The sequence below is a fragment of the Helianthus annuus genome, chromosome 15 (assembly GCF_002127325.2).
Source record: "Helianthus annuus cultivar XRQ/B chromosome 15, HanXRQr2.0-SUNRISE, whole genome shotgun sequence".
NCBI classification, from domain to species: Eukaryota; Viridiplantae; Streptophyta; class Magnoliopsida; order Asterales; family Asteraceae; genus Helianthus; species Helianthus annuus.
Window position 1 is genome coordinate 1,082,018 of NC_035447.2, and position 16,208 is coordinate 1,098,225.

General features: G+C 34.9%; 2 protein-coding genes across 2 annotated transcripts; both read left to right on the top strand.

Moving 5' to 3' along the window:
• The first annotated feature begins 211 nt into the window (after nt 1–211).
• Nucleotides 212–3,138, top strand: LOC110909837 (V-type proton ATPase subunit e1). The gene is made up of 3 exons (XM_022154583.2): nt 212–505; nt 2,705–2,752; nt 2,858–3,138. The coding sequence occupies exons 1-3, from the start codon at nt 408–410 to the stop codon at nt 2,922–2,924; spliced, it is 213 nt and encodes a 70-aa protein (XP_022010275.1). The 5' UTR covers nt 212–407; the 3' UTR covers nt 2,925–3,138.
• Nucleotides 3,139–14,547: 11,409 nt separating this feature from the next.
• LOC110909836 (acid phosphatase 1) lies at nt 14,548–15,991 on the top strand. Its single transcript, XM_022154582.2, has 4 exons — nt 14,548–14,584; nt 14,680–15,069; nt 15,192–15,404; nt 15,718–15,991. The coding sequence occupies exons 2-4, from the start codon at nt 14,690–14,692 to the stop codon at nt 15,893–15,895; spliced, it is 771 nt and encodes a 256-aa protein (XP_022010274.1). The 5' UTR covers nt 14,548–14,584; nt 14,680–14,689; the 3' UTR covers nt 15,896–15,991.
• The last annotated feature ends 217 nt before the right edge of the window (nt 15,992–16,208 follow it).

Below are 16,208 nucleotides of genomic sequence, written 5' to 3' on the forward strand. Positions count from 1 at the left end.
CCATGAATTTCTTTAATCAATGAAATTTGTGACTATTTCAACATTCCTTAGAAATCCTTCATTTGAGTGAAGGATTTCTAAGGAATGTTGAAATAGTCACAAATTTCATTGATTAAAGAAATTCATGGGATTTCAAATTCCTCCCTCCCCCAACCAAGATCAATTTTACAAAGAAAAACTTTCTAATTCCATTCCTTTCCATTCCATGAAACGAACATTGTCAAGAAAAACTTAGGACGTGTTCATCCAAGATCTGCCTGCCCTATCTTTCGTTTCCGTTTTTCTGATTTCCCCAAATCCACCACCACCACCACCACCACCGTCTATCTCCGTCACTACACCACCGCCAACGTCTATCTGCACGGCTACTTCATTCATTCATCAGAGATATCGATCGATCTAGAAGGATGGGGTTTGTACTCACAACCTTGATTTTCGCCGCTATCGGGATCATCGCGTCTCTTTGTGCCCGTATCTGCTGCAACAAAGGACCTTCTGCTAATCTGTAAGCTCTTAATTTCACAACTTTGTTTTAATTCTGGTTTCCTAATATCAGATGATGAAATCCCCTAAATTTAGATCGGATAGAATACAAATTACACATTTAAATGTTTGATTTCTGTAATATGTAGTTGTATTGGATTGGATTGGATTGGTTTCTAATGTTTTGACCAGGAGATTATGCTAATGACTTATCTCATTACTTTGGGGATGAATGATTAGTTTTTGATGAGCGGTTCGGTACCAACTGTAACGTTATTCGATTATCAAATGAGAAAGTAAAGGTTACTTCTGTAAATGCTAAACACCAACAACATAAAAAGTGATTATTACAACTTCAAGCAGGCAAAACATGTCCAAACACTATCTTCTGCAACTGATTCTAGGTTTTTCGGATCACATAATCACTTTCGAAACACACATCCGCGCAACCCCTGTTTGAGTGTCCTCCATACTTGGTATTCGAAAGTGTGCATTTGGTGCGCCTAGGCGTGAGGCACAAGGCTCCCCGCTTCTTACTGCCTGAGGTGACGGGCGTGCATGGTGCACGTGTCAAGATAATCGCTAGGCGCTAGTCGGGCGGTGGGGTACCGACTAGCGATTAATCGGGATTAATAGGGATTAATCGGATCGAGATTTTTATATGTAATTTTTAGTTATATATATACATATACATTTTTTTATGTAGTTTTCTAAAGTAGACATGTTTTAACCCCTCATTAACCCATTTTTTAAGTAACTGGAAGGAATATATAAGGTTTGGTTGAAATTTGGTCGACGTTTTACCAAAATTTGGCCAGAATAGGACCGCCATTGACCGCCTAGCAATTAATCGGCCAATAATCGGTGAACCTCCGATTAGTGATTACTCGGCGACTAATCGGAGACTAGTCGGGATTTTTACAACCATGTCAAAATGGCATGAGGCGCGCTCATCGGGAGCGCCCCTTATTCGTGTGCTGATTTTGTGATATATCGGTTATCGGTCCCCTGGTGAGATATCGGTGCAAAATATCTGTACCGATATCATCGGTGATATTGACTGATATATCACTGATTTTCTCGATATATGTACCTTTCTTCTAAGTTCTAGCATCCGTCTTTCAATTATTAGTGTTTTTAGTCTTAATTGTTAGTGTTAAATGATAGTGTGATAAGTCTTAAATTCTTAATCAATTCCAACTTGCTACAATTGTTTTTGTTAATGGTATGAGACTATACTAAATTGTTAGTGTTAAATCGCTATAAATAAATTCAGCATGATATTAAAATTACCAATATCCACCGAGATTACCGATATCTCAAATATCGGTCTTGATCGATACGACGATATCCGATTTTACTTAGGCACAGGAGGTTATACATAATGGAGGTTATCTATGTACAATCACATATAGAGGCTATGTAGTTAATATCTCGATATATCAGTGATATATCGGTTATCGGTCCCCTGCCAATATAGCGGTACAAAATATTGGTCAGAATATCAGTACCGATAATATCAGCGATATTGTCTGATATTTGACTGATATAGGACCGATATTTGCTCGATAAATCACCGATTTTCCCGATATCAGTACCATTCTTCTTATTTATACTGTTCATTTTTCTTCTTATTGATGCTATTAGTGTTTTAAGTCTTAATTGTTAGTTGTTACTGTTAAATGTTAGTGTTTTTAAGTCTTAGTCAGTTCTTACTTGTTACAATTGCTATATATATAAATTTAGCATGATATTGAAATTACCGATATCTCACCGATATCCCACCGCGATAACCGATATCTCAAATACCGGTCCTTGACCGATATCCGATATTTTACCGCATTCACTACTTAGTATAGAGGTTATATATATCTAAATTTTGGTTACTTGATGATAAAAACCTATGAGAAATATAAAAAAAAAAAGTTATATAAACCTTGCGTCTCACATACGTTTTGTGTACGCCTCCACCTTCTGCCTCACACCTCGGCTCTGGGACCCTATCGCGTCCATAATAGGTTCCTTTGGCAACAGCTAACTTAGGTTTCTTGTTTCTGATGTAGATCGAAACACGTTCCTTTTTCATAATGTTGGGATAAGATGAGTATTTTTGGCTAATATGTATGACATGCTCTTTTAGAGTGTGTTGCGAATCATAAACTCTCTTTGTTCACTTATACATGTTAATGTTATTTGACTATCGTGAGTCTTTATGGTGCAGCTTCCACCTCACTCTGGTGATCACTGCAACCATATGCTGTTGGCTGATGTAAGTTTGACACCTTCATTCTTAGTTAAAGTTTCTTTATGTTGATATACGCCCGTTTGACTGAAGTTGATATATGTTGGTTTGGTTTTGTTTTGTTTTGTGCAGGTGGGCAATTGTATATCTGGCCCAGATGAATCCGCTCATCGTCCCAATTTTGAGCGAAGGCGAATGAGGTTATTTTTGTGAAAAATAAGATATTAAATTTGTTTGCTCTCTTGCATTTGTGAATCAAGGACTGAAAGAAACCTTAACAAAGGTTTGTAATTGTAAACCTCCTAGGTTGGTTTGTTCCTGGGATGAATTTGATTGATGTTAAATCCATGTGTGTTGGACAGTGACTGAAGGCTTAATTATGTGATGTAATAAATGACCAATTCAAACTCAAAGGTTAGATTCGTATCTGGCTGGCTAGGGAGAATGTACAACCTTTATTGCACGAGTAACAACTAACAAGGCACTATAACGACTTTACGTTAAAAAACGAAAGTGGACTGGTAACTGGTCACTTCAAAGAGTGGTGGCTGTTTAAATATGATTAGCCAAACCAATTAGGTAGCTAGGTTTCGATCTAACTGGACAATCTTCTTTCTTCTTGGGTTAATTTTCTTTTGTACTTATTGGTCCACACTACCATTTCACCATCACCCTTCCCTTTATTATTTTTATTGGGTTAATTTTCTTTTGTGGTTATTGGTCCATACCACTGCTTCACCATCACCATTCTTATTATTAAATTTAAGAAGGGTTATTAGATTTTATCATTCTTAACTATTGGTCATTGACCACTGCAACTTTCAACTAACACTTTGACGTTCGACACTCCAAACTTAACATCTAGTGTGTTCTGGCACCTCGTCGTTAACCAAACACTAACTCAGTTAGTTTTTTATCCTAATTTTTAATGACGTAGCTTGTTTTTTATAAGGTGTTATGGTGAGTTGGACAATTATTTTTTAAAGAAATCTATCTATCATTATACAAAAGCCAATAAATTAAATTATCCCCAAATCAATCAAATAACCCTTATCATTATACAAAATCAAATCATCATCTTCATCTTCCCAAACACCATTTAAATCTGCCGCTTACTTCAATCAAGTTACAATATATCCTTTAGACAAATCACTCCTAACAAACAAGATGCATACAACCATGGTTGCAGAAATCGGCCTAGGCGGCCGATTAATCGGCGCCTAGGCGCTAGGTGGGCCACTTACTGCCTAATTTTGAGCTAGGCGGTCAATTAATCGGTCATGGTCAAAAATCGGTCAAAATCGGTCCTAGGCGGTGAAAATCGGTCGGTCAAAAATCGGATTAATCGGACAATATTAGTCGGTCAAAATCGGTCCTAGGCGGTCAAAATTGGTCAAAATCGGTCAAAATCGAACCATACTATCTGAAACTTGAAGTATTTATGTGAATTTTGAAGTATTATTTTTATATTATTGGGTATATATATATAATTTTGAAAAAATACATACAAAAATCCCATTCCGATTAATCCCGATTAATCCCTAGGCTGTACCTCACCGCCCGACTAGCGTCTAGCGCCTTCTACAACATTGCATACAACTAACAAAATCTCGGTCAAGTAGTAACTCAACACAAGCAAGCCCGTTTAATATCCTTTGCATTTCAGTAACTAGTATTAAATTGACCCCAAATGTTCTTTTTTTCCAGCTCACAAACTCCTTCTGTGACCAATCACATTCCATTCATTGTTTTTTTGTAAGCTATGTGTTAATTTGCTTTGATATATTTTTTATAACAGCAATTTTTAGAATTTCCTAAGTTAAATAAATTACAACCTGCATTCTACAATATTTGAACTTATATAACATAAAAGGATTATCAAAACCATTTATTAATTAATGATCATATATTAATAAATTTGTAGTTTATTTTAGGAAAAATGTCACAGAATAGTAACTAAGTTTTAGTTTTAAAAGTGTTCTAATTAGGTCACTCGTATCGTTTTTGTCTCAATTAGATAACTTAGCATTCAAATCGAGCCATATCTTTTTTTTTTTTCTATATGTCAAGAAACAAATAGAGCATAAGATGTTAGGGTCGGATTATTTTAATATATGAAATTATATTTATTAAAAATAAACACACTTTGATTACATTAAAAAATTAAAAAACAAGTTACAATCCATGTCACTCGACGTTAGCATCAAATAAAAGGGAAAAAGAAAAAAAAATATCCACAATACCACAGTTACCTATAAAATAGATGAAAAAACTCTTAATTGTAATGAAAAATGGATGTTGAGTGAACTGATTGGAATACTTTTGACAATTGAGTGATCTAATTGTAACACTTTTAAAACTTGGCTAGTATTCTACAAAGTTACCCCTTTATTTTATCGTAAACAAAGAGTCTTTTTAGTTTTTAGACATTTTGTTAATTAACAAATTTCACGTCTAAAACAAGATAAAAGTCACAACGGCACTCAAATATAAACAAAAAAAACCAGTCAAAACACTTAAAAAACCTATACTCAAAACACAAAAAAAAAAAATCAGTCAGAACTAGGGATGAACTCAGTACCAACCTCAAGCAAATAGTATAAAACATGTTTTCTAACACGATGTATAGTGGAATAACTAAAACGCGCAAAAGTTACTATCACGTAGACAATAGGGTAATAACTAAACTATACATTCACTGACGTAGTGATTTAACTAACAATTCAGCCATTTGCAAATCATTATTTTTTATTTGATTAGTAATATTCTTTTAATTAAAAATACTAACTTTTAAAACCACCACAACTGTAAAATTAAATAAAAAAAAATGCAAGTTACAAAATAAAGCTAAAAAAAACTACTAAATTAATTACATTTATTAATCATCATCCTCGTCATCATTGTCATCATGACGACTATACCATATATATTCTGTCAAGTTCGCCCGTAGATTACCATGCGTTTCCGAACTGTGTATTTTCATTGTACTAGTAATAACGTCGCAAGTTGCATGTCCTCTTCATGCGCCGTTGGCTACTTCCCTCGATCCATGCGCCAAACCAAAGGTCAAATGGGCTTCATGCCTATTATTCAGTCCCCCCCCCCCCCCCCAACCCCCAACTTTGGTGCCCCAAGATGGCAGGCCGAAACGGTTTTTGGCGCCCCTCCTTGCAGGACAAGGAAATATAAGAAACTAAAACTTTTACAGGACATCGCACAAATTACAAAAAAAAATGTTTCATTTAAACCGGACTAATTGGTTGCTTAAATTGTTAATAAGTAACTAGCCATTATTCACATTTGCAAAGAAAGATTAAATGAGTCGATTCGAAACGTTACACGATTTTAAATGAGTCCTACAGGACACCATATGAATAAATATTCAAGTCGTGTTAATATTGAACCACTTAATCCACCAACCTGCTAACCTAAGATCCTACAACTGAATTTATGTAATTGGTTGGTTGGTCTCATGCTAAAATGATATCATCATTTACTAGTTTTATCAGTTGACTTCAAGGCTAAAGTGATTAGTGACAGTATAAGTGTACAACCACATAGAGACAATCGTTGAAATGAATGATGACGTGGATTATCACAAAGGTGGATATGGGTAGTGTCATTTTTGACCTAGAAAACCCGATTAGATTTTAATATTTAAATTTAAGCATCCAACAATAAAAAACCGATTAGATTTTAATATTTCAATTTAAGCATCCAACAATAAAAAACCTTGCATCTTATTACTATGTTACCCTTTTTGTGTTTATTATTTTTGTATAGGGCAAGGTGTCGAAAAATTACTGGTATTTGTGATAATTTCCATCTAGAGATGTTAAAAAAAAAAAAAAAAAAAAAAAAAAAAAAAAAAACTGATTACGCAACCGAAACCGGTTATTTTCAAAACCGGTCTTTTGTACCGGTTCAGTTACTAACCGGTTTGACCGGTTATATATCGGTTGTAGTTTTTGTATTTGAAATCGGTTTAGAAACCGGTTGAAAAAACGGTTTAAATAAAAAAAAAACCGGTTATGAAACCGGTTAACCGGTAACGGCACAATAAAAACCGGTTAAAGGCGCCATCTATGCAGAAACGGTCATATGACCGTTGGGACCAAATTATAGCCGTTTTTTTTTCTAGAATTCATCTCCAAGTATTATAAAAGGGTAGTGGGTGTTTTGGTTCAATCACACCATTCTCTAATCTCCTAAAACTCTTAAAAACGCTCACTTTCTTATTCGATAATTCTTAAAAAAGCATGGCAAGCTCTACTGCTCATGATTCGGTCAATGTTGGCGAGTCTACAACCGACACGGTGGTTCGTGTTATTCCAACGAAGCGCAACCCCGAAGTTTGGTCACATTTCGATTTGTGCGAGATGGCTAACGAGGCCAAAAAGACGCGTTGTCATCATTGTCATGGTTTTTACGCCATATGGGCAAACACTACCTTGAAACAACACATCGACAAACCGTTTTGCAAGTCATTGAAACAACAACCCGCTAGTGGTCAAGCTTCCATGGCAAGTGAAGGCGCTAGTTTGTTCGCCTACAATTTGGATATGACTAGGGTGGAAATGGTGAAGTTTGTAATCGAAGAAAGTTTGCAGTTCAACCATTTCGACAACCAACGCTACACAAAGATGGTTTAAAGAACTCTCCAACCACGATATACCCATGTAAGTCGTGTTACTCTTAGGTGGGATTGTTTAAAATTGGGGAAAAATGCTAAACTAGAATTAATTTCGTATTTTCAAAAATTAGAAACCAGTGTTAACTTGACTAGCAACGTTTGGTCCGCACGGTTCACCCGACTCGTATATTTGTGTCACTGCCCATTGGATTGAACCGGCGACGTGGCAAATGATGAAACGTACGATTTTGTTTAAACTTTTGATTACCCTCACACCGGTGAAGCTATATATAAAGCAATCGACAAATGTATTACAACATACAAATTGAAAAAAAAAAGAATTTTTTTCGATATCTTTTGATAACGTGTAACATTTGTGCTTGTAATCATTGTGAACAGTTCAGTTATCAATAAAACAATGTTATTTGATCCCAATGTTTGTTTGTTTGTGTTTTATATTTTTCATGTTTTGACTTTTGTTCAAACTCTTCATCGCATTCTGGAGAATTATACGCAAACTGGGGCGTAAACGTACTCAGTTTAATGCGACAAATACTCCGGAACATCAACATATACTTAACATACCTTAAATAACCTTTACATAACTTAGAAATAAGTTTTGAAGGCTTTGGTATGGCAAAAACAAGTTAATTCGCTTACAGGGACTAAATTTGACAAACTGCGAAAGTATGCCAATTTGAACTGTAACAAACATTCCGGAACATGACCATAAGTTAAACACACCTTAAATATCTTTTACAAAGCTTAGAAATAAGCTTTGAGGTGTTCGGTGTGCTAAAATAAACTTTTGGATCATTCAGGGACTAAAAGTGTCAAAAAGTGCATAAGTTTGCACTTTCGCGCATAACTTACGTTCTGAATACATCCGGACATTCAAAAATTTATGTAAGCATCATAATATTATGCCTTAGTGCTTGCCATGAGAAAAATCCATTCGTCGCGCAATTTGGATCGTTTTTCACGCTTATGCGCATTCCGTCGTAATTAACCGAACATCGCGATCGTACGGCTAAATGAACCGACATCCGTGATATTTTTGAGCACATTTTAAGTTCCCTATACTTTAACTTCATTTTAGAGCTTTGAAATGGGGTTAACGGGCCTTAAACGCATCGGAAATGGCCTTATAGCACAACAGGGACCAAAACTGTAAATCTGCCAAAACTGATGGCTTACGGACCGTAAGCCATCACCCTTACGGTACGTAAGGCGTCCCCAGAACAGCAGATTCAGCTTTAACTGCTGTTGCCTCTTCAAGTTAGAGAAAGGCCAAATTCACTTGCCTCTTCTGGACAATGAGGGGCAAATCTGATGTTCCATAAGTATTGCAACAAGTGTATGGACAAGATCAAAGCACGTTAATCGATAAACGATCCTAACGGTCTTGCTTTTCCTATAAATACCCCCCCCCCATTTGTGTTAAAACCCACAAAATCTGATCTAAAGCTCTAAGTTGAGGCCTTTGCTTCATACCTGAGCTCCTGGATCGAGATTAGCTTTCGGGGACCCTTCGTAAGTGTTCTTTCGTTCTTTTATCGCTTTTCGAGTGCTAAAGTCAAACTATGTTTGACTTTCTGCTTTGACCAGCCTATGGTCAACATGAAGTTCGTTTGAACTTCATAACGTGAGCGTGATCACGATGGCTATAGTCCCTAGTGACTACACCTACTGATCACCCCGTTATCTAGGCTCAGTGACGAGTCGTAGTTTCGGCCAAAATTCGCATTCTTGCGTATTTTGTAACCAAACTACTCGTGGGTATCAAAACCGTTTGTTTTGATACCAAACCTGTTTTCTAAACTTAGTTAAGCATGTTCTAACATGCTTAGCTCGTCACTTTTAGTATAGTGCTTATATAGGATCGTAAGGTAAGCGATCTAAACAATCGCTTATACATTCGGACCCGACCCATTTGGTTGATCTTTAGGATCCGACCAAAAACATTAGGTGACCATAGATGTATAGGGAATAACCTTCCGAGGTTATACCTTATGGTCACGATGTTAGGCGTTCCAAGCGCGTTTTACGCGAACGACGCGTTAAAGTGGCATAAGCTACCTAAACGGGTCGTAATGGGTCGTAAGCACTTAGGTTAGGTTTCATTTTAGTATGTAGGCTTTGTTAAACCATATTACACGAGTCTCCATACTCGTTTGGTTTACGAGCCCGCCTACTATCCGATCCTCCGATTTAGGTCCGGTATATTAACATAGTTACCTATATTAGGTGCCGTTGATATCCGTGATCTCTAGCTTTATTTGGTTGATATACAAGGACTTCAAAGCAATCTCAGGTGAGTACATAGACCCCTCTTTTACTGTTTTCCAAACTGTTTTTGGGTGGAACACATGTGCCTACTTGCTACTTTCATGCTTATTCATGCTTTCATATCATATGGTTGTTATGTTCATTAGTACATTATAGTACATGATTTCATTACGTTTTATGCTATGTATGCCCATTGTGTGCGTACTCAGTACATTATTTTACATTACATTTTATGCTATGTATGCCCATTGTGTGCATATTTAGTACATTTATTCATCACATGCTCAAATTTTGGTATGACATTTGGTTTGTTTAAATTATACAATGTACATTCATTAACACCGATCATGCCGCCCGTTAGTAGGTAGTGGTACCATAGGACTTGACAACTCCCATTCCTGAAATCCCGAGTTTGTTTGGATTGGAAGGAATGACCGAATTCGATAAACAATAACACATATAGACCTTTAATTTGTTTAAAGGTCTATCACCACAGTCACAAAGGCTTGAATGTATGCATTTTCACAATACCGCATAGATGTTCGTATCAGCATAGCATGCATTTGTTCCACAAAACATAACTTGACTTAAACTATGTTTAATTCAATACTCTGTTTTTGTGCGTTCTACCTATGGCCTAGTTGATATATTTCACATGCCACACATGATATTTTGGTACACATTACATGATTTACATTAAACATAAACATTTTGACATTGATATACACATTGGTGATCTACATTAGACATGGACATTTTTGATATGGTCAGCACAATAACATACTTTTCACAAGACATTGTTTTACAAACAACTTATCTTATACAACTTATTTACTTGGTTACTCGTTTAACCTTACAATTATCTATACATATCCTCTGATTTTACCGTTTTTCAAATGATTTACAAGACAAAACAATTTACAAGGTTCATGACTGACTGTTATTAAACGTTTCTTTAAACTCAAAGTCATGAATCCTATTTTCACAAAACCTATGTATCTCACAGGCATTTTTATGCTGACGTACCTATTTCTACATGTGTTTTCAGGAGCTATCGCTTAGGACGATGATCAACACTAGGGCGGACCTGTGCCTTAGAGACATAAAACGAAGATAGACTAGTTTAATTATGTTATAAACTCTTTATTTCCTGTTTTAAGACAATGTAACACTCTTGTTGATAAAAAAATGTAACTTAAATTTCCAATGGTTGTGAAACAATTAATTCTGTCCCAACACTCCCCGACGTTTCCGCCGCGGTTGCATGTCATACGCAAAGACATTCAAAATATATTAAAATGTGTAAGGAAACGGGATGAATATGCTTAGGACCCAATTGGGGCGTTGCTCATAGATGGAACTCGACTTCACCACGTTTGAAAAAGCTATTTTGCAAAAAGAAAGTTTAATAGAATTTCATAACATTTTGTCGAATCGTGGAAAGGTTTCGCCTTACCACTCATCGAATTGGGGTCTTATTGAAACGGTTACACAATTGCTTCAAGTTTTCAAAACATCAACAAAGACTTTATCGGGGATTTACTATCCAACAAGTTCATTGGTACTTCATAATTTGTTTAAAATGTGTTTAAAATTAAACGAGTTGTCGGGGAGAGGTAGACCATATTGTGATATGGTAGATACGATGAAGGAAAAACTAAGAAAATATTTTAAAGAACTACCCGCGGTTTTCACTTGTGCCGCCGCTCTAAACCCATGCTTTAATTTTTGGAAAAAAAAATGCAAATGTGTTGAATTTAAACACCGTAGAAGAACCAAACTTTGGTGAAGCCGCAAAAATTCGTTTTAATGAACAACTTTCAAAAATGTTTGATGTTTATGTAACAAAATATGGTCAAATCTCGTCACACATTTACGAGTCAATGAGAAATGCCCCTTTCGGCGAAGGTTCAAGTATGGAAGATCAAGATTTGTATGTTTATAACCAATTATTTGATGAGTCGAGTCAAATACAATGTGGTAACACTAGTAGTAGCGAACTCGGTGGGTATGGTGGGTCGAACTTTCTACGATCGATGACTTCACAAGAATTTAAAATGTTTGATTTGCTGGCTTGGTGGAAAAGTAAGGAAGATCAATTTCCGATCTTAGCCACAATGGCCCGAGATTTACTAACAGGCTAAGCTTCCACGGTAGCTTCGGAAAGTGTTTTTTCTATAAGTGGTAGGGTGATTTCGATAAGGAGGACTCGACTAACACCAAAGGCGGCTGGGATGTCGATTTGCTTGAAAGATTACTTGGATGCGGCAGAGAGATGTCAACACATACGTTCACTCGAGGGAGAATTAGATTATGAAGCCGAAGTGTACGAGGATGAGGTTGAAGCCGAATTGACAACCCCAATGACCGACGAAGAAGCCAAACTAGATGAATTCCTTTGCAATCTATGCTCGCAACTTTTTTTACTTTCAACTTTGGTCCTTTATAGTTTTCATTTTCCGCAAATTTTTCGTTTTATGCTTGGTTCTAAATTCTGTGACTTAACACATCGCAACGTGCGTCTTTGGTTTAAGGTTTTTACGTTTCGTTCTAATTTTTGCGAGTTAACACAACGCAACGTGCGTGTGTGGGTGAACGTTTTTACATCGTCTATTTTTTTTTTCCGTTTGACAGATTTAACATAACGTACGGATCCTAAATCGACTTAGTTATGACTAAAGAAACCCCGCCGCATTACGGCGGGTCTCAATTCTAGTTTATTTATATGTATAAGATATAACTTTTAAACCACTTTCACTCTTTGACAATTTTTTATTTTATAATCGGTTAAATGTATTTATATGTATAAGATATAACTTTTAAAGCTCTTTCACTCTTTGACAATTTTACTATTATCTGGCATATAATATTGACATAACAGTATACGTAACATGACACGTCGTTTTAATTATCACGATGTTACTAATATTATGCCTATATCTCCTTACCCTTATTTATTTATTTATTTATTTTTTTGTTTATCTCTTATTCTATAAACTAACACAACCTAACGTGAACAGTACTATTTTTTTTTTAATAGCTTAATATTTGTTTGAGTAAATTGTCATTTTAGTCTCTGAGTTTTTGTTCAAATTGTCATTTTAATCCAAATAGTTTTTTTTTCTTCTCTGGGTCCTGACTTTTCCTTTTTCTTGCCATTTTGATCACATTGTCTAACTTAGTCTAAAAACCAGGTTATAATCAGAGGTATTTTTGGCAAGAAAATGGAAAAGGTCAGGGACCCAGTCACCCAGAGGAGAAAAAAAACTATTTAGACTAAAATAACAATTTGAACTAAACCTCAGGACTAAAATGACAATTTACTCTATTTGTTTTTTTCTTTAAGGTAGTGTTTGGTATGAAGGAATAGAAGGTGGAATAGAATGGATCATTCTGATGGAATGAAAAAAAACATGTTTGGTTATCATGTGGTAATGGAATGAAGCATTCCAAAGGAATGTAACTCCTTCCAAATATAATAATTTCCATTTCTTGGTATGTATGTGTTTTTTTTCCTTTCCTTCAAGGAATGAAAAGAAATATGTTATTATTATTATTAGAATATTTATATTTATACTTATACTTATATTTTTATTTATATTTATATTTATTAATATTCATACTAATATTAATATATATCAAAAATTTATTATTATTTTTTACCATTAATATATTATTATTATTATTATTATTATTATTATTATTGAGACAATTATATTTTTATCGTTTTTAATACAATTGTGTTTCGTTACTTCATCTTTTTTTGTTTATCAAATTGTATAAAGTAATGATTCATTCTATTCATATATGAATAACCAAACATCACAATGGAATGGAATGATTCATTTCATTCCGTTGTCCATTCCATTACATCGTCCATTCCATTCTCTCATCTATTCCATTACCTCATACCAAACAGACCCTAATAGTTTAATAATTAACAATTATAAGATTATAATAATAATAATTATCACGATGTTACTAATATTAAGTCTATGAGAGCTTGTTTACCTTTGTGACAACATAGGTGGCATGCATATGCATGTTGGTTAGAGTTTTATTAAAACATAAAATATTTATCTTTGACATAGAAATTAAGTATCATAGATAATAAAAATCTCATAATCTTTTTACACAAGTCACAACCATTATTGAAATACCAAATTCCAACATTATATTTATTTATTTATACAGTTTAGTTTACCAAACAATCCATTAACCATTAGTGTTTGGTCGGACATTTTGAATTACCGACAAATGAATTCAAAGGAATTGAATATCGTGTATATCCACTACAATACCTTTTAGTGCCTTCCGACTATTTTCCCATTTTATAGTTGTGTCAAAACACTACACTTTCTATTTCCAACGTATGCAACACAATACTTGGATGACGGTCAAATGTAGTTGGAAACATCCCTACTAAGCCGCAAGCGCCGACAAACAACAATAGATGGGTTATCCAGCTCTGTCTGGAGCGACGATCTGGCTTTTAAAAACTCTATCGCTTATACCTGATCGTTTATTTGGTTGTAAAATATATGAATCATGAATATAGCTAATTCACAAGTTTATTTAGCTTTTTAATTTCAATTCATATCAGTTTAAACTTTAAGATTTGATTTTACATGATAAATTCAAAACCAGTCAATAAAAGAAGTTATGATATATTGCTTATGTACTAAAAATAAACATTCTTTTTTCTCTAGTGTTTTTTTGGATTTTGGATTTCTGCTTTCGTTCTTCGTCAAACTTCTATGTAACTTCGCAAGATAATATTTTATATAATATAAAAACAATTGATACTAAAAAGTTATAGGACAATATTTTATGTTCCCTTTTGTATGGCTATATAAGCATGGAATATGTAGTTGCCAAAGAAACCACTCTTTGTTGATTCATGCTAAATTTAGGTCTTTACTCATTTTGAAACATCGGTATGTTTTGTAATTTAAATTTGTATTTCAAGTGTTTTATATATATATATATAATAATGACTTACTATTAATACTCTCATGCATCAAACGTGCAGGGCACGTGAGATGAAGAATCAAAGAGAAACTCTAATGTGTTCTCTTTTATTTGTTGTATTAACGATGGTTATGAACACAAAAGTTTATGCTCACTCGCAATATGGTGGTCGTTTGGTGGAGTTGTCGTTGAGCTACTGTTTGAGCTGGCGGCTAGCAGAGGAAACGGGCAACATACAAGGGTGGCGCACTGTCCCAATTCAATGTCTTCTTGATGTTGAGGTTTACATGCTTGGTGGCCAATATGCTTCTGATCTTAATTTGATTGTTGATCAAATAAGTAGTTATGTGGACGAGATTATTATGTCGGATGATGGTTTGGATGCTTGGATCTTGGATGTCGATGATACTTGTCTTTCGAATATCTTCTATTATAAAGGAAAGAGATTCGGGTAAAGATGTTGGTTTTATATATATATATATAATATAATAATCATCATTTTAAAGCTTGTTAAATCGGTTTTGAAGCCAATAATGTTGCTAACTTGTAGCACTCTTTGTATATTATATGTAGGGGTGATCCATATGACCCACAAGCGTTTAAAGAATGGGCATCAAGAGGCATATGCCGAGCGATTCCTCCAATCCTACGATTGTTTCAAAAGCTGATAGACCGTGGTTTTAAGGTGTTTCTCATCAGTGGTAGAGATGAAACGACGTTTGAGCAACCCACTCTTCATAATTTACACTTTCAAGGATTCTTCGGTTTTGAACGACTCATTCTAAGGTAAATTATTTTATACTCTGATGACCCATTAATGTGAACTCACGGAATCCCACCTATATAATATATATTGCTAGCCAATCTGATAAGGTAAAACACAGCATGCGTTAAGCAAGCACCTTCAAGGGGGTCAAAGGTAAAAAAACACTCGAAACATAGTCGAGTCTCAGACACCTACTAAGTGTTTACCGCTACACAAGTACATAACCCCTTGAAGGTTTATTGATTCTAAGGTAATTTATACTTTTATAGGCACCCTGTTAGGACAACTTAACTAAATTCTTCCTGTTTTTTTTTAAATTTTAATATACTTTAGGAGTGAAGCATACAAAGGGCAAAGTGGTATTGTTTACAAATCAGAAATGAGAAGGAAGTTAGTGGAAGAAGGTTATAGAATATGGGGAAATGTAGGTGACCAATGGAGTGATCTTCGTGGCCAATTTGTTGGCAACAGAACCTTTAAACTTCCAAATCCTATGTACTTTGTACCATAACATTAGTTTACATGTTTTTTTTTCTCTTATCAAAATTAAAAATTGTCGTGTAACGTTTGTCTATATTATGATTTGTATAAACTGACGTTTGAAAGAGCATTAGGACATCATTTCATATCATATACTCATATCATCATATAATTAGTTAAAAACAAGTTAACACGTATCTAAGTTTTATGAGGTTGAGGGGCGTTGGACCCTAAGCCGATGCGTAACTCGTAAGGCACGAGCTTACGTACGCAAGATGTCTTGGGGGTTGTTTGGCAATTTCTGAATGGTTAAGTACTGAACCAGTAAGATGTCTGAACTATTA

What these genes read in the sequence shown, in the direction of transcription:
- LOC110909837 (XM_022154583.2), top strand. Translation starts at nt 408, where the DNA reads ATGGGGTTTGTACTCACAACCTTGATTTTCGCCGCTATCGGGATCATC. An exon ending in AAAGGACCTTCTGCTAATCT is followed by an intron (nt 506 to 2,704) that starts GTAAGCTCTTAA and finishes TTTATGGTGCAG; the next exon opens with CTTCCACCTCACTCTGGTGA. An exon ending in ACCATATGCTGTTGGCTGAT is followed by an intron (nt 2,753 to 2,857) that starts GTAAGTTTGACA and finishes TGTTTTGTGCAG; the next exon opens with GTGGGCAATTGTATATCTGG.
- LOC110909836 (XM_022154582.2), top strand. Translation starts at nt 14,690, where the DNA reads ATGAAGAATCAAAGAGAAACTCTAATGTGTTCTCTTTTATTTGTTGTA. An exon ending in TATAAAGGAAAGAGATTCGG is followed by an intron (nt 15,070 to 15,191) that starts GTAAAGATGTTG and finishes TATTATATGTAG; the next exon opens with GGGTGATCCATATGACCCAC. An exon ending in TTTGAACGACTCATTCTAAG is followed by an intron (nt 15,405 to 15,717) that starts GTAAATTATTTT and finishes AATATACTTTAG; the next exon opens with GAGTGAAGCATACAAAGGGC.